This window comes from Petaurus breviceps, unplaced genomic scaffold (assembly GCF_028583685.1).
Source record: "Petaurus breviceps papuanus isolate PSGF00001 unplaced genomic scaffold, PetGlider_PUasm1.0 90845, whole genome shotgun sequence".
Lineage (NCBI taxonomy): Eukaryota > Metazoa > Chordata > Mammalia > Diprotodontia > Petauridae > Petaurus > Petaurus breviceps.
The window spans coordinates 15,074,531-15,093,791 of record NW_027187359.1 but is presented as its reverse complement, the minus strand read 5'-3'; the positions used below and the strand labels follow the sequence as shown (position 1 = coordinate 15,093,791).

The window sequence follows — 19,261 nt, the reverse complement described above, 5'->3', positions numbered from 1 at the left end:
AAGTAACACTCAAGTTTAAAGGTCTGACCCTAACAGGGAGACAAACATTATAGTAATTTTTTTGAAGAACATTAAAATTAAACAACTGAAAAATTACTCCTCACACATGAGTACTAAGTAACAATTACATTCTTAACTAAATCTTAAAACTCCCTGAAGACAGCAGCTATACAAGACTGAAGGCCATTTTATGGCTTTGTCCATTTTTTAGATTGTCATGGCCTTTTTCTCCTCCCAAAAAGTCACCACCTTGAAGTCAAACTTCTGGTAAGGAAGGTTCTCATGGGAAGCTGGGATAAACTGTAAACAAGAACCACAAACAGTCTGCTACCGTGTTCTACTTACCAGATCAGTAAAACCTGCCACCATTGACCTTCTGTGCAAAGTCCTGAAGAACTCAGGATCATAGTCATGATAATTAGGTAAAGGAGTAGGGCTTTAGTAAAAGAAATTAGGATGGTTCACATTTGGAAAGATGCACAGGGCTTTCAATGACTCCAAACTGCTTACTGTTACAAAAGCCAAATTTTCTTTCAGGTAGTATTCTACAGATTGAGAGCCACTGTGGCTCTGAGTGGTGGATAAAAAAGTGGTAGATGAAATCAGAAAGACCTAGAAAGTTCTGCCTGACACATACTGGGACCCTAAACAAATCACTTAACCTTTTAGTATCCTAGGCTACTCTCAAGACAACAAAATACAGAATAGTTTCTGATCTTCAGGGAATTTCTTCGTAGGAGTTCCCTACTCCAATTACTGATCCAGTTCAAAACAACAACAAGAAAACCTACAGTGCATTCTATATAGCTACAAATCATAGAATACGACACAGTCAGAAGAATTAAAACTACAAATAATTTAAAAGTTAATGGAAAGACTCAAGACAGAAGCTGATAGGTGTTACAATAGAGTGAGCACTGGGCTTAGAGTCAGGAAGACCTGAGTTCAAATTCAGCCTCAGATATTTGCTAGCAGTGACCTCAGGCAAATTAATTAACTTCTGCTTGCCTCAATTTCCTCCACTATAAAATAGGGATAATAATAGTATATACCTCTAGGATTGCTGTGAGGATCACATAAGATAATATTTTTAAAGTACTTAGCACAGTGCCTGGCACATTGTAGGTAACATAACTATTATTACTATTATTATTAGGTGACATGAGACATCAAACTCAGGTATAAGCTGGTTCTGGCAACTCTACCTCAGTTTCCATATCTGTAAAATGAGGGGACTGGACTCAATGGCCTCTAAGGTTCTCTTCCAGCTCTAAATCTATGTTCCTATGCTCTTGTGTTACCAATGAGGATTTGCAAGGGACAAATGTCAAAAAAGATATAGGTCCCATGTAACTATAAAAGAGGGCAAGTCAAAAACATTCTGAGAATGAAAGAAAAAAGATAAGAGTCCTAGTGGCACAATGGTGTCTATAAATTTATAAACTCAAGAAGACTCTTGACTTGCAACCCTCACCCCGATCTACAATGCACTTAGAGAAGATATTCTATGGTGAACTTATGGAAAAACAAGGACAAGAATGGCTCAGGACAACAAGCGGACTGAGCTCTGGAGGATTACCCAAACTGATGAAACTTAACTTTCACCAAAGCAGCAATGGTAATTGAGAATTTGTACTATTAAGCTTATACTCTTATTAGCCTGTACTTGTGGGAACAGAAACTATTTTTACTTTTTAGCATGATGTCCAACATAGGACAGGCACTTAATAAATGCTTATTAACAAGCAAACAGGCAGCCAGACTTTGGATCACAGTTTTAGAACTGAAAGGGACTTTGGAAGCCATCTAAACCTACACCCTCAGTTCCTGTATAAGAAAAATAAGGGAAGGCAAAGGAGCTAAGAGTACAACCAACAATGACCTGTCCAGCAAAATTAAGCATAATATTCAAGGAGAAAAAAATGGTCATCCAATGAAACAGAAGGATTTCAAGCTCTCATAAGACCAGAATTGAACAAAAAATCTAATCTCTAACATCAAGACCCAAAAGAAGCACAAAAAGGAAAAAACAAAAAAGAAAAAATAAGGGATTCAAGAGAGCTAAGCTGTTTGCATCCTTCCATGAGAAGATGATCTTGTAATTCTTAAAAAACTGTACCGCTAATAGTACAGCTAGAAGGAATATACATAGACAGAGGGTACAACTATGAGGTGAATTTGAGGGAATGATATAAATTAATTAAAGAATGAGAAAGAAGAGTGCACTGGGTACAGAAGGAAGAGAGAGCTTAGAACAGTGTAAATTACTTCACATGAAGAGGCATGAAAGACCCATTACAATGAAGGGGGAGAGGGAAGGGTGAGCAATGATGGTCACTTGAACCTGACTCTTATCAGAATTGTCTCAAAGCAGGAATAATATACCCAATCAGCTGAAAATAGAAAGCTACCTTACCCAACAGGAAGTAGGAGGAGAGGAGAGTAAATAAAGAAGGGGGAATGGGGCTCCAGGAGCTGACAGAAGGGAGAACATATCAAGGGGAGTAGCACACAGAAGAAAAACACTGGTGAGAAATGAAAGGGTTAGAGGAGAAAGAGAATAAACAAGAGGAAAAACAGGATGGAGGGAAATACACAGTAAACATAATTGTGAACATGAATGGGATGAACTCTCCCATAAAATGGAATCAGATGGCAGAGTGGATCAAAAGTCAGAATCCTACAATATGTTGGTGCATTGCTAATGTATTTTTGCTTAATGGGAAGATCTTTCCCATCAATTAATAGGCCCATGTGACCTGCCTTAATCACATGGAAGCCTGAGTCACATGAGTCTGTGGCGGGAGGAACTTGATGACTAGGTGGAACAGGAAGGGATAGAGCAGGAAGGGTAGAGCAGAGAGGAAGTTGGTCAGAGCTGGGAGTGAGAGTAGTTAGAGTTGAGGGAGAGAGAGAAAGCAGACAGCTAAGATTTTGAGTGTTCATTTGTGAGAAGGCCCTAGCAAGGGGAAGGCCTGGGGATGGTGGTGCCCTTAGCATTGTTATTGTGTATAGATTTATTTGTTTCTACAATGGATTTGGCTTTCTGGTATTGAAATTCGGCTTTCTGGTGTTTGAATAAATATTTCAGTTCTGTGTTCCATGTGGAGAGTCTATCATATTTTGCAACTCAGATTTACATTGGCATATTCATAGCCACTGTTAAGTGCTGTGAATATCGCCTTGGCACTACAGTTGTTAACAAAAACTACACTTGAAACAGTGATACCACAGACTGAAGGTAAAGGACTAGAGCAAAATCTATTATGCTTCAGCTGAAATAATTCTGATCTCAGACAAAAAAAAAATTGACCTAATTAAAAGAGATAAGGAAGGAAACTACATCCAGAAAAAGAACTAAGGAGTCTAAAGTCAGAAAAAAGCACACTATCTGCTCTCTCTCTTTTTTTTTTGTTTTTTTCTTTCTCATGGTTTCTCCCATTGGTTCTAATTCTTCTTTACAACATGACTAATGTGAAAATATATTTAATATGTATATATGTAGAGCCTGTATCAGACTGCATGCTGTCTTGGGGTACAGTGAGGGACAGGATGGGGAGAAAATTTATAACTCAAAATTTTATAGAAGTGAATAGTGAAAACTAAAAATAATTTTTTTAAATAGCATCCAAATTCTTTAAAAAAGAAGTGAAGTGAGGTACAGAAAGAAACAGACAGCAAAACTATATTAGTGTGGGATCTCAATTGTCCTCTCTCAGAACTTGATAAACACAATTAAAAAAAACAAGAAAGAAACGAAGGAGGTGAATAAAATATTAGAAAGGATAGCTATGGCAGACCTTTAGAAAAAACTGAACAGTAACAAAAAGGAATATACTTTTTTTCTCAGAAGTACAAGGCACCTACACAAAAACTGACGATGTATTAGGGCATAAAACCTCAAAACCAACTGTAGAAAGGTAGAAATACTAAATATATCCTTTTTATATCATAAAACAATAAAAACTTCATTCAATAAAGGACAGTAGAAAGATAGATTAAAAATTAACTGGAAACTAAATAATCCTAAAGAATAAATGGGTTAAAGAACAAATCATAGAAACAATTAATAATTTCATTAAAGATAATGACAACAACAAGATAACCAAAATTCATGGGATGTAGCCAAAGTAGTGTAGGGGAAAATTGAGTTCTCTAAATTATTACATCAACAGAATTGAGAAAGAGCAGATTAATAAATTGGGCATGCAATTTTTAAAAATTAGGGAAAAAAAATTTTAAATACCCAATTCAGCACCAAATTGAAAATTCTGAAAACAAAAGGTAAGATTAATAAAACTGAAAGTAAGAAAGCTATTAGGCTAATAAACAAAACTAGGAGCTGGTTTTATGAAAAAATCAATAAGAGATATAAGACATTGGTTAATTTGATTTTTAAAAAGAGAGAAGAAAACCAAACATCCATGCATCAAAAATTAAAAGAGTGAAATCATCACCAGTGAAGAATAAATTAAAGCATCATTAGAAAATATTGTGCCCAATTATATGCCAATAAATCTGACAATATGAACAAAATCGATGAATATTTACAAAAATATAAATTACCCAGATTAACAGATGAGGAAATAGAATACCCAAATAACCCCATCTTAGAAAAAGAAACTGAACAAGCCATTAATGACCTACCTAAGGAGAAAAGTGAGACCTACAAATAATAGATGATTTGCCTCAATTTACACAGTAAATAGCAGAGCCAAGATTTAAACTCAGGTCCTCTGACTCCAAATCCAGTGGTTTGGGTTTCTGTTTTCCTATTGTACCCCATGCTTGCTTTTCTCTGTGCTTTCTTTCAATTTGTTGCTAGATGTTTCTGCTTCAGTGTATGATGGGGAAATGGTGAACACAGAATATGCTGAATCTTTGTGACAACTTCAAGCACTGGGAGGAAAGTACTTATGACAGAACCATCATTAATAAACAAAAGAACTTTATAAAAGGCCCTTATACAAGTAGACCTGCCTTATTTCAAATTTTCTTCTGAACCTAATCACATATAATAAGACAGATGCAGAACTGGGTTCTGACATTTGGGCCTGACATTAAAAGACCATGATTTCAACATGATGGAGAGGGTCCTTCCTTTCTGATATAATGACTGCCAAATAGAGTTGGCCAAATAGAGTTGTGCAGAAGAAGGGAAGTAAAATTTAGATCATTTCGCAACATAAGCCTTACAGGGAGCAAAATTCAAATAATAAAGCAGTAAGTGCTTCTAAAGAAAAAGATGAAGGGGCGGCTAGATGGTGCAGTGAGTAAAGCGCTGGCCCCAGAGTCAGGAGGACCCGAGTTCAGTTCCGTCCTCAGACACTTAACACCCACACAAAAAAAAAACTAGCCCTGTAACCTTGCTCAAGTTACTTAACCCCAACTGCCCTCCAAAAGGCAAAAAAAAAAAAAAAAAAAAAAAGGAATTTATTAGGTGGTTACTATGTTCCAGGTATTGTACAGACATTAGACACAAAGAAAATAGATCTTGGGGCAGCTAGGTGGCGCAATGAGTAAAGCACCAGCTCCAGAGTCAGGAGGACCCGAGTTTGGTTCCCCTCAGATACTTAACACCCACACAAAAACTAGCCGTGTAACCTTGGGCAAGTTACTTAACCCCAATTGCCCTCCAAAAAGCAAAAAAAAAAGAGGAGAAAAAGAGGAAATTATGTACTCCTTAAAAAACACAGCTGCTTACAAATTCATTAAAACACTCAATGTTATTTAACTAAGAAAGGTATCTCAGAGCAAATTCCTATGCATTAGATGAAATCTGATTAGGCCATGGCTTTTGGTAAATTTAGAACAAATAATTTAATAAGGAGTTGGATAAGTGCTTGTGGAAAATGTCCAATTAGACTGCTTTTATTTTTTCTGTCTTTAAAAAATACATATATTTTAACCATCCTTTCTTAAATCCTATTGTGGACAGTAGGAACAACACACACTCCTAATATTCAATAATGAAATGAAAGATAGCCACATTAATTGGATTCTGCTGAAGCAGTTTGGCAAGATGCCAGGATATATACAGGCGGAGTCTGAAAATACGAAGACAAGTACATGAGAAATTAGCACCACTTGGATATGTAAATGAATTATCTCCACCTAAATCAACCAGCATATTATAAGATCTAATTTCCATTTCAGCACTTCTGTTTTGAAAGCAGAGGAGTTAGTTGAAAGTTTCAAATTTATATCCCAATAATCCTGACGTGATTTTGTTAAGAAACAACTTTTTGGCACTAAATTTGTTTCTATGTCGAAGAGGAAGCATATATAACATTACCCAGCTTCATATCCAAACTGAAAACTGGGTCTTGTTCAACTAAGTGTAAATACCAATATGAGTACTAAATTTGCAAACTAATATAAAGCAGGAAATACAAAACAATCTTTATTCATTTATATAAATGTTTTATAGCAGTCAAGTGTTTTTGATTTGGGGTAGCAATATAATATCATGTAAAGAGCCCTCAATTTGGACATATAAGCTCTGTTCCAGTTCCAGCTACAAAATTACTAGGTTAGGTTAATTTGGGCAAGTCACTTAATTTCTCCAACCCTTATCAATAAAATAGGAATAATAAATACATGCACTACCTGCCTACCTCAGTAAGAAAATACATGTGAAAATACTTTGTAAACTATCAAGTGCTCTATAAATTTAAGCCATAGTTATTACTTCTGTATAAGTGATACATCAATAGTCCAATATTACTGATGAATATTACAATTTGAGGAGAGTTAAATTATTAGACCAAGATTACAGACCAAATTGGGGCACCAGCAAAACTACAAATTTGAAACTGACAACTCCAAAACTAAACATTAAAAGTAGTGCTCATAAAAAAAAAGTAGCACTCCTTTAAAAATAGCTTAGATAATACTAATTTTCCCTTCTTATCAAAATAAGCACATATTACTGGGAAAGGATAATATCTAACTTGTATTATTTCATTAGCTCATTGGTACACAGATTTAGAAAGGAATGGTCTATAGAGATCTCTCAGTCACCTCCACTTCAGGCTTTCCAGAATTCTCCATCTCCACCCCAGAGGAGTGGGAGGGCAAAATATGTCACAGAAAAGTGGATACTGTGTGTAGGGGAAGGGGGGTTAACACAAAGTAGTGAACCTTGGGGGAATGGGGGAATGAATAGAATGAAAAGAAACACTAACAAATGGTGAGACAAAGAAAGGTCTATTGAAAGAGGTGGTACTTGAGCTAAGTTTTGAATGGATCTAGGGAATTTAAGAAGCTGACATAAAGAAGAACAACATGGCAAGTCAAGGAGGACAACCTGGGCAAAGGTACAATGGAAGGAGATAGAATGATATAGATAAGGAAGAGTAAGTAAGACAGTTTGAAAGGAAGGTAGAGTGAATGAAGAGGAATGATGTAAAATTAGCCTGGTAAGAAAGACTGGACAATAGTACCAGATCTCAAACTATACTATAAGGTAGTAAGCATAACTCATTGGTATTAGTTTAAAAAATAGAAAAGTTAAACAATGGAAAATATTAAGTAAGCAAGACTAAGAAATAAATGAATATGCATAGCATTCAATAAAACCAAATACCCCTATTACAGGGTTTTAGTGCTTCCCCCTTTCAACAAAAATTGCTAGAAGGACTTGGACAAAGAGTGAGTTTATATCTTACACAATAAACCACAATAAATTCCAAATGGACATTATAGGGATAGGGACTAGAACTATGCATTAATAAAGGGAATTCCCAGGTAAGGAAACTCTTTCTGTCACCGCAGATCAGATCCTTTTCCACAATTTACAGTATTAGAGTTGCCTAGCACACTGATACATTAAATGATTTGCCTAATGTCACAGCCAGTATGTGTAAGTGGTAGAGCTTGAACCCATATCTTCCTGACTTCCAGGATGGCTCTCTCTTCCCATGCTACCTTTCTAAATGGATTCTTGACCTAAATAGAAAAGGTCATACTATTCAAAAAAATTCGAGGAAAAGGAAAGGAAATCTTTTTCATTTCATGAAAATGAAATCATGACTAGGGGAAGACAAGGGACAAAAATTATCTTCAATGGATAAAATTAGTCATTTCAATTATATAAAATTGAAAGGTTTTCTCTAAACCCTATTAAATACAGTTAGAATCACAAGGGAAACAGCTGTAAAAAATCTTCACAGGAAATTGAATAAATTGATAAAGCCATAAAGAATCAGTATAAATAATATAAAAATAAGACTAATTCCTCAAGAGCTACATATTCAAAGGAAACGAGTAAGTTCTCAAATGAAGAAAAGAAAGCTATCAAGAACCATATTAAAATGCTCCAAGTCAACAATAAGAGACATGCAAATTAAAGCAAACCTGAGGTTCCAACTCACACCCATCAGACTGGCAAAAAGGAAAACTGCAACAATTGAAGGAGTCATAGCAGGATGGACATATTATTGTTCTATTGGTAGAGCTCTGTATTGACTAAATCTCTCTGGGAAACAATTTGGAATGATATCCCCAAAGTCACTAAACTATGTTTGATGTAGTGATACTACATTAGCTATGTACTCCAATGAGGTCAACGACAGAGAAAAAGGAACCAACCACATGTACAAAAATACTAATTTTGGTACTTATTGCAGTAAAGAACTGGAAACAAATAGGTACCCATCAAATGGAGACTGGACGAACAAAATATACATCTATGTGTGAATGTACATAAATATATACATATGTAATATAAATATATGCATATGTACATAAATGTAATTTATTGTGCTATAAGAAATGAAACATATGACACATTCAGAGAAGTATGTAAAAACTCATATAAACCGATAAAGAGTAAAGTAAGCAAAACCAGGAGAAAAATTTAAGTGATGAATATAAATAATAATAATGTGAGAGGAAAAAAGACCAGAGAACCCCGACCAAACCAACTATGATGCCAAAAGACTGAGGAGGAAGAAAACCAAACCTGTCATAGCATAAAGATGATAGACTACAGCTACAGAATCAGATATGATGACCCTCAGACATGATCAATGGCTGTTTTTGTTGTTTTGTAGTTGTTGGGGTTTTTTTTTTTGCTTGACTATAAACATTGGCTCTACAGGGGAGGAAGAGTCTATTATTGAGCAGTAGTAGACATGAAAAAAAAAGGCATCAATTAACCATTTTTTAAATGCTCAGGGGAAAAAAGTGAAGAAGGGGGTACAAACAGTGATTTTGTTACTACTTCTGTTTTTAAAAACACTACGTAAGTTCACAGTTTCTTTTTTTCACAATTTTCACAATCCTCTTTCCTATTATTTATTTCTTTAAAAATTTATTGATAACTGAATTAACAAAAAAAAAGAAATTTTTAAAGGAAAAAGAGGAGTCAAAAACTGGGTTATGGAGGGAGAAGTGGGCTACTCTACAGTAAAGGAAAGGTGGGGGGAAATAGGAAAGTGCTAAGAGGAAATTGTCTTTATCTGGAAGAAATACCCTGGAAGGTATTCTCTAGAGGTCTGAAGCAAAAAGTAGATAGACATTGGACAGAGCTGCAGGATGGACTAGGTGAATCCTTAGGTCTTATCCAAAAAAGGAATTCTATGGAATCTTTAAGAGCTGTTACCTCTGCATCTGCAAGATTTAGTAAGCATCTAACAAATGTTTTCTGATTTTGTTGGGTAAAAAATAAGTGTGCTGGAGCCAGACTGCGAAAGGCTTTAAATGTCAAACAAAGAAGATTGTATTTCATCCAAGAGGCAACTGAAGCATTTTGAGTAGGAAGCATGACCTGTGCTGTAGGAATAACAATTTGACTGGAAAAGCAAGAGATTTAAGAAGGGAGACTAGCTAGAAGGACATTGCTCTAGTATAGGTGAAAGGTGACAAAAGCTTGAAGGTTATATTCTTGTTTCTGCCAAGATGCAATCAAAAGCTGTGTGTGCAAAAAGGTAAGGTGGTCTCCTTATTATAAGAAAAGTTAAAAGAGTTGTTAGAATACCTATCTATTTATCTGTTTAAGACAAAATGAATTGTTCCATGACAAAATGTCAACAAAAGTGCTTCAAAATGAGAACAAAAGACAAAGAATCTAAATGGAAGATTTGGAAAGTGAACAATTCAGGTTAACAGGATCATGTCTAAAAACTGGTTTGTATTTCTGAAACACACCTTAAAATTCAGAAATGATACTTTTCTGGCCAGAAATGTACAAGAATAATTTTAAGATGGTATTTGTCTAGACTCTTGAAAACAAAATAAAAAGGGTTTGAAACTAGAAAGGTGTGTGTGTGTGTGTGTATGTGTGTGTGTGTGTGTATCTCCAAGAAGTCAGATACCATAAATAGTTATACTATAAGAAGAAATCACAGAATCTTACTTGGAAAATACCTCAAAGGCCAAAATACACATATAGTCCAACCCATATCTAAACAAGAATCCACTCTACATCAGACCTGAAAAGTGATTGTTTAGCCTTTACTTAAGGAGCTCCAATAAGAGAGCCCACCAATAATAAGAATAATAGCTAACAATTAAAAGAGACCTTAAGATTCATAAAGCACTTTATATATCTCACCATCACTTGCACAGAAATCCTTTGAGTAGGTGCTATTATTATCTTGTTTTACAGATGAAGAAACAGGCTAACAGAGATTAAGATGTATTGCTAGCAAATATCTGAGGCAGAATTCGTACTTGTATCTTTCTGACTCAAAGTCCAGGGCTCTATCTACCACTTTGGATTGATTTTTTTTTTAATTTTTAAAACTGCATGTTTTCAGGTCATTAGTCCTTTCTTTTTCTTTTTCTTAATTTTCTCAAGGATATAATATTTCCCCTGAAGACCACTTTACCCACATTCCAGAAATTTTGTTATGTCTCCTTTTCATTCTCTTTCACAGTTATTGTTTCTATAATGTGTTCTTTAATCAACTCATTATTCAAGTTGTCATTATTAAGGCTCCTTTTAGGTCTGTATCTTTTGCTTGTGCTCATTGTATTATTAGCTTTTTGTACCATAGTCTACAAAGAACTTGTTTCAGTAACTACACTTTTGAATGTGTAATTGTCAGAAGACTTTTTCCCCCTCACTAGAGGTCTTCAATCACCATTTTTTTCCCTTTTGGGGTTTACCCAACTGCTTGGTTCCTCCCTTTATTTAAGATATCTTGAAAATTCATCCCTGAATGCTTTCAAAGTTCTATCACCACATTTGTTCTGTGGCACTTAAGTCTGTGGTCTGTTGGCCATCACAACTTTCCTAAGTGCCATTTCCATATTCTTTGGCCTTATTTATGGCCCCCAACAAACGATACCTCCCAAAGAACATTTAAAGTTTGCTATAGTTTACTTTCAAATAAACTACTCAACAGAATGCATAGGGAAAATAAACAACAGTGACTCCTCTGAACTTCCTCAAGATTCCCTCCAAATTACAAATCACATCCTTATATCAAAGACTGGGCAACACTTTCCTACATTAGTACAATCTGAAGGACTGATAACAATGCTGCAGGTCACCTGTTATACAACAACCATGCATTCAACAAACATCAATCAGCTGGAAAGAGGCTCCTTCCCAAGATGAAAATATACTCATTCCTTCTTTTATATATGCTACAACTTGTTTCAAATGGCAGTAAAAGGCCATGAAAAATACATTCCCTAAGAAATTAGGGCAAAAAAGATATTTAGCAATTCCTTACAGTTGTTTCTTCTACCCAGAAACTGACAAAGGCTGCAGCTGCTAGGAGAAGAAACCACGAATGACACAGGGAGAAAGAAAGCCTTACATTCTAAGAAACAAGAATCTCTGATCAAATAAATATATTTCATACTTACAAATATGGGCAAGGAAATTTAATTTCTACAGTGGCCTTTCTGAAACATATTGCTTATTATATTCCAAAACAACAATGGGTCTGCCATCTTTTCAATTTAGCCATTCTTTTCTACAAAACAAATCACAACTATCTACACCTATCTTGTATAAAATCAATGAAACGAGACCCTCGAGCCATTCTGAAAATCTACTTGGAACTATACCTAGAAAGTGATTAAATTGTGCATACCATTTGATATCACAAGAAATAAGAGGGAAAGGATCTATACTCACAAAAATATTCCCGGCAACATTTTTGCTATAGCAAAGAATTAGACTAAGGGAGTGCCTTAGTGACTTAGTGAATGTGCCACAGTGACTGGGCATATTATGACATATGAAGTTAATGAGACGCATTACATTCCCTAAAAAATGACAAAAGGGACAAGTTCAGAAAAAATTGAAAGGATTTTTTTTTGAATGGATATGGAGGGAAGTGAGAATTAGAAGAAAATTGTATACAATGATTATGACACTATAAAGAAAAACAACTTTGAAAGACTTAAGAACTCTGATCAATGCAATGATTAACCATGAGGACCAATGACCAAATATGCTTCCCAACTATTGAAAGAGATGTAATGGATTAGAGGTACAGAATGAGACAAATGTTTGGGAACAAGATCAGTCTGTGAATTCATTTTGCTTTATTATGCTTATTTGTTAGATGGAAGGTTTGAGGGAGGGATAGTACACCTATTGAGAGCAGAAGAGGGTGAGACAGAGCAAATCCCCCCCCAAAAAAGAATAAGAGTGTCATCAAAGTATTTTTTTTTTAATACACAAAAGGAAACAGAAGGAGATTGTCTGGGAAACAGACAAGCAGAATGGTTTTGCAACTAATGTGCCAAATTTACACTCAGAAAAATATTGTTCAATGTTTTCTATGTTTTGTTCATAATAACAAGATGCAAAAAATGTGTTTTTAAATTCTATAAGTATATGTGTTTATATATAAAACTAAGATTTAAAAAAACTCATAATTTTATTGGTAGAAATTGTAGAGTAACATCAAGAAAAGAGAATACCATCATCAATAAAATTCCTTCTACAAAATCCTCTGCATTGCTACAGTAATAATTATTAATAATAATAACTACTAACATTTATATAGCACCTACCATGTGCCAGGCACTACACTAAGCACTTTACAAATATGATCTCATTTGGTCCTCATAACAACCCTGGTAGGTAGGTACTATTATCATCACCATTTTGCAACTGAGGAAACTGAGGCCGGCAGTTAAGTGAGGCAGGGTCACACAGCAAGTGTTTGAGGACATATCTGAACTCAGGTCTTCTAGACTCCAGGTCCAAGACTCTATCACTGTGCCATCTAGTTAACAGTTATACTGCTTTCCGTCCTCATGAGACTCAATATGAGGTTAAATTCAAGATGACACACACTAGGAATTTCACTGATAAACCAGAGCAGAGGTTCTTGTCCTTCTCTGTGCTGCAGATCCCATGAGCAATCTGATAAAGTCTATGGACCTCCTTCTAAGAATAATATTTTTAAATGATAAAGGAAATTATAAACTTCAGTCCATAGTTAAAAATAAAAGATTTTATAAGAGCTATAATTTTCTTCCCATACACATGCATGGACCTGTTGAAATCTCTCTATTTTGGTGGATTCCAGGTTAAGAAACCATAAACTAGCAAGTGTCCAGAGGAAGATAATTAAAATGTTTAAGAGTCTCTCGTGCACGCCTTATTAAAGCTCAACTGAAGGAATTAGGAATATTTAGTCTGGAGAAGGAAAGATTTAGGGGCAATATCTGTCTTTAAATAGTTGAAGGGCTATTACAGGGAGCAAGGATTAGCTCGCTTCTGTGAGGGGCTGGGCGGGAGTGGGGGGGAACACTAACAGACAAATTAGGGAAATGAGTAAAAGAAACATTCTTGATATGAAGAAAAAAAATACTACACTGTATGAGAAATACAGAACAAAACTCCAAGAGAAAAGAATAGGATCATAGATCCTAGAAATAGAGATTTAGTGCTGGAGAGGACCTATGAAGTCATACCTAGGCCAACATCATCATTTTGTGGATGAGAAAACTGAGGCCACAGAGGTTCAGTGACTCGCCCTTTTAATGCTAGTAGCCCTCCCTCTGTTAATTTTTCCTGTCCATCCTGTATGTAGCTTATTTATGCATAGTTGTTTGCAGATGTTGTCTTCCCCATTAGACTGTGAGCTCCTCAAGAGTAGTGAATATTTTTGCCTGGTTTTGTATCTTCAGAGCTTAGAATAGTGCCTGACACATAGTAGGCAGTTAAAAAATGTTTACTGACTGACTAAAGTCACACAATTAACAGAGCTGAGATCTGAAACCAACCTCTCAGACTCCAAAACCAGTGCTCTATCCACTAGTACACTGGAAAACTGACTGGCCACATAGTTAGAAGGTCTAATGAAAGAACTGAACAATCAACAACAATAAAAATTACTGGCATTTAAAAATCAGTGTAGGTTTGCAAAGCACCTTATTTCATCTGATCCTCTTATCAACCCAATAGGGTAACTGACATAAATCTCATTATCCTCATTTTAAAGATGAGGAAATTGAGGTTGAGAGTTTAAATTATATGCTCTAGCACACACATTGAGCTGAGCTGGGATTGAAATTCAGGGCTTTTTGACAGAATTCAACAGTATGGATCAATATTAGAGCTCATAATGAAAAACTGAAAAGGAGAATTAATGGCTTAGAATAAAAAAGGACTGGCCACTTAAAAAAAAAGAAAACTGAACAAAGACAGTTTAAAAGTTAAATGATTCAATAATAGTAAATAATTAGCATCAGAAGTCAGTAAAATTAAAAGAACATGTAAGTTCTCTACAATCAGAAATAAAAGCCTTATGAAACAGCATTTTCAAAAAATCAAATTATTATTGTCCTCCCAGAAAAAAACAATGAAACAAAAGAGCATATTTCAAAGTAGAGGGACAATTAAGGAAGAGCCAATTCTCAACCTTGAGGGAAAACCCCACAGCAAACACGCAAAGGGATAGTAACAGACCAACCAAGAGAACAGGAGTGCTTAAATATCTAGAAAGAACTACCATTTTCATACAACACCAGTCCAGTTGAGTCTTCCTCCATGATGTTCCCTTAAATCTGGAAGGAGTAATAGAGTCCAGATTGAACCCCGGCTACCACCTTCTCATCTAGATAAGTATTTCCTCTTAAATAAAATATCTTCTATCCATCTCTTAATAAAGAGGAAAAAATTTCCACCAAAACCATAGTGAATTTAAAAAATTCACTGATAGTGAATAAATCAAAGAAAAGGAAGTTTTGAAATATTAAAAAAAACCAGTAAGACAGAATTACAAGCTAAATCAAGCTAAAATACTGAAAGATAAAATGAACTGTATAATAAACATATTAAAGGAATCAAAGAAATATTGAAATTCAGTCCAAAAACAGGAAAGGAAAAGAAAAAGAAACAAACTTAAAGAAAATGCAATACATGGGGCGGCTAGGTGGCACAATGAATCGAGCACCAGCCCTGGAGTCAGGAGGACCTGAGTTCAAATGCGGCCTCGGACACTTAGCACAAAAAAAATAGCCATGTGACCTTGGGCAAGTCACTTAACCCCAACTGCTCTCCAAAAAGCAAAAAAAAAGAAGAAAAAGAAATAAGAAAATGCAATACAGCACAAAAAATGTAAAATATCGATGGAAGAAGTAAAAAAAAAACAGAATAAAATATGACTGAGTAAAGATAAACAGGTAAGAAGAAAGAAATAATAAACAGATTGTCACAGAACTTGAAAAGCAATGACAATAGGGGATGAAATACAGCCTTCAAAGATAAGTTAAGAAGTTTAAACATTAAATTAATTGGTATCCCAGAGAGTAAAAGGAAAAAAAAAACTTGGCACCATATTAAAAGAAGTAATCAGAAACTATTCCCTGAATGAATAAATGAACAATAGGAATTACTCGGCAAATAGAAGAAAATCACTGACCTCACCACGCTGCAATCCAAAACTCATCTTTCCAAGACACAAAATTATCACATTTGAAAATTATGACAATGAAAGAATTATAAATGAGTCAAGAAAGTTAAGAAAAAATAAACTGGAAGCAACAGAATATAGCAGAAATAGTACTGAGTTTGAACTCAGAGGACTTAATTCCTGTCATTGGGCACGTCACTTAACCCCTCCAATCCTCATATCATTAACTGTAAAATAAAGGGGTTGGACTAGATGGCCTCCATAGACATTTCTGGGTCTAAATCTATGATTTTCTGATAAAAATTATATCCATTAAAATCTTCCCAGATTTTTCAATGAGGAATAAAGGAGGAAGAATTGATGAAAAATATACAAGATCCTAAAAGCAGCAAAAGTTACATAAGCTTCTAATTTGAACATTTTATTTGGGGCCCAGAAAAAAAATACTTAAAAATAACAAAACTCTAACATTTTTTAAAAATCCACAATGTCAAAGATCCCTATAATCAAAGGAGAATTTCAGATCTAAGGACAAGATATCATCAATGAAAAGAGTCCCTTATAGCAAATCTGTCATTATTTTTACTTAGGGATATTAAATATTTACAAAGAAATACACAAAAGTGTATATTGTAATTAAAGAAAATATTAAGAGTTCAAAAATATTCAGGGTTATAAAGAAGGTGTTTAAAATGGCAAGAAATAATTACAAAAGTCCCACCCTCCAAAAAAAAAGTCAAAGAGAAAGAATAAAAGGAGTTGATAGCCTGAAAAAGAAACTTTTATTTTTAATCAAAAGGGAATGTTTATTTATTTCTTTAAGCAGTGAAAATTGTTGTAGAAAACTTAACTAAACTATTCCCAGAAGATAAGATTAAGAATAAAAAAAAGAAAAAATGAAAATAACACAATCAAATTTATTATACTTTAAATGTGAATATTCTGAATCTTCCTATTAAAAAGAATAGCTACAAAACAGTTTGAATCAGCATCACAGAATAATACAGAATATTCAAAGAAGTAGTCTTGTCTTTATTTTACAGATGAAGAAACTGAATCCCAGAAAAATGAAGTGACTTGCCCAAGATCATGCAGTGAGTATTAGCAAAGGTAAATAAAACTGAATTCAAGCCAGAAAATTGTAAAAAAAAAAAAAAGGCAGAAAAGCAGTAAAATAAATTAAAATAATATACAATAATATTAAATTTATAAAAGCCAAATAAGTCAACAATTAGATTAACAGGACATGAAGAAATAAAGGAAACTATAATAATAGGAGCCATCAATAGGACAAATCTACTAAAAGGATTAGTAAAGAAATAACACATATGAATAGCTGAATAAACTATGATATATCAATAAAATGCAAAACTACAAAACATTCAAAAACAATAAACATAAAAGAAATATTAAAAAATTTGGAAAGAATTAGATGAAGTAAAACAATTTAAAGAAAGAAAGCAAAACCAGACATAACATTATAAATTCACAATGATTAACATTACCTAAAAATTAAAACGTATATACGAATGTAAAAATTAATGAACATGAAATGGATGGGGATGTAGGAGAAATAACTACTAAGCTAAAATGAGAAAAGCATGTGTTGAAATTCATTATTCATTTTTAAATGTAAACAGCAGGTATCTCCCCAATCTTTGGCAGAGGTAGGGGACACTGGGTATGAAAAATGGCATATATCATCAGATTTTTGATATGCTAGGGTTTTTTTTAACTGTTGGTAAAGTAAATGTTGGTATGTAAAAACAAAAGATAGCAAGAAAAAATTTTTAAATAAAGAGATTTTCGATGAGACCCAGAAAAAAATGTAAATAGCTATAAACATATATTTGGTTTTGTTATTGTTCAGATCATTCAGACCCACTATTTTTTTACCAAATCCCAAACTATCAACTTGGTTTTTGGTTATTTGTCTTTCTCAGAAACATCTAGTTAAGCACATGTAACTGTACAATTTTGATGCTTTTATCAGAATTATAAAAACACATTTAAAAAATCAGATGTTAAGTCACAAGTTACAACTTGACAAATACTATTTCAACTGAAATTTTATACTAACCCACATGAAAATTTCAACACACACCTTGCTCAATACTGGTCTTTGCAAGGCTGAAGAGCTCAGGTGAGCGCTCTTCTAACAACTGCTGATGAATGTTCACACATCTTAAGGTCCACCATGGTAAGGTCTGAAAGAGAAAAAAAATAAAGTCAATAATCTGAAATAAATTCACAATTCAGAAAAATCCACAGCCCATAAAATATTTAGTTTTTAAAATAAAAATATGTTTGGTATACCTATAGACTGATTTAAATACAACTTTTAATTAGTTTTAAGTATACTAATCAAGTTTGATAATTCACAAAAATCACAGAATCTAAGGGCTGGAAGAACTCTCAAAAGTCATCAAGCTCAAGTCATATGTGAAGAAGAATTCTCTCAATAATACATAACAAGTGGTCATGCAGACCTTGTTTGAAGACCTCCAGAGTATAGAACCCACTGTCTCTTGAGATAGACCATTTTCCTTACATTGAGCTTAAATCTAATTCATGTCCCCTCTCCAGGTTGATCTTCAGATCAAACAAGTCCAATTTCTTCTTTAGATGATTCCAGTGGATATTACTATCAAATCTCTACACACTGCCATGATTTTTAACATGCTCTCTATTTGCCTATGAGCCAGCTCCATTTGGATGTCCCATTACTACCATAAATTAAACACTGAGACAAATGAAAAGGCTATTGCAACAGTGCTGTTGGGAGATGAGGATGGCCTAAACTAGGGTAGAGGCTGTGTGAGCAGACATAAGAGAAGAGACATGAAAAATGTTCTGGAAGGAGAAATGACAAAACTGACGACTAACTGATCCAGTTAAAGAACAGAATCGTGCTTACTTTGGCAGTACATATAATAAAACTGAAGCCATACAGAGAAAAATTAGCATGGCCTCTAGGCAAGAAAGACAACTAGTAAAGCATTCCAGGAACACAAATGAGAAATTTAAAAATACAAAAAAGAAAAGAACTTCAAAAGTGGACAGAGACAAGCAGAGCACTATCATGATAGTATCATGACAAATTTATTTTATACTACTATATTTGAAAAACTTTAATAGAAGTACAATTTCATCTGAATTTTGAAAACGTTCATGTTTGTTGACATTTGTCAAGTTCATAATAAAAAAAAATGATGTCCCAAATTACAAACCTGGGTGACCTTTTTCTACAAATTATGCACTGTCTCAACTACATGGGTAAGAGATACCCTTCCAAAGCCATATTCCATCAATAGCTACCATGATTATCTAGTTACCTATGAGGTCAGATTTGCTTCCCAGTATTAAAATAGTTGGCTTAGTTTGCATATTACACATACTTTGTGCATCTGTGTGTAAACAATGAG

General features: G+C 34.3%; 1 protein-coding gene and 1 long non-coding RNA gene across 5 annotated transcripts in view; one reads left to right on the top strand and one right to left on the bottom strand.

Annotated features, from left to right (window-relative positions):
• The window catches only part of LOC138149182 (uncharacterized), a 148,936-nt gene that overhangs the window by 7,343 nt on the left and 122,332 nt on the right, over positions 1 to 19,261 (top strand). Inside the window, exon 1 of one of the 2 annotated variants that reach the window (XR_011165252.1) lies at positions 18,124 to 18,141. The exons of the other annotated variant lie outside the window; for it this stretch is intronic. This is a non-coding gene — a long non-coding RNA (uncharacterized lncRNA). Of the gene's footprint in view, positions 1 to 18,123; positions 18,142 to 19,261 lie in introns of those variants that run through there. 2 annotated transcript variants of the gene reach the window in all.
• The window catches only part of TTC27 (tetratricopeptide repeat domain 27), a 250,727-nt gene that overhangs the window by 206,065 nt on the left and 25,401 nt on the right, over positions 1 to 19,261 (bottom strand). For all 3 annotated transcript variants that reach the window (XM_069072168.1, XM_069072169.1, XM_069072167.1), the window contains one exon: positions 17,941 to 18,043. In XM_069072168.1, coding sequence (XP_068928269.1) covers positions 17,941 to 18,043 — 103 coding nt within the window. The remainder of the gene's footprint in view (positions 1 to 17,940; positions 18,044 to 19,261) is intronic.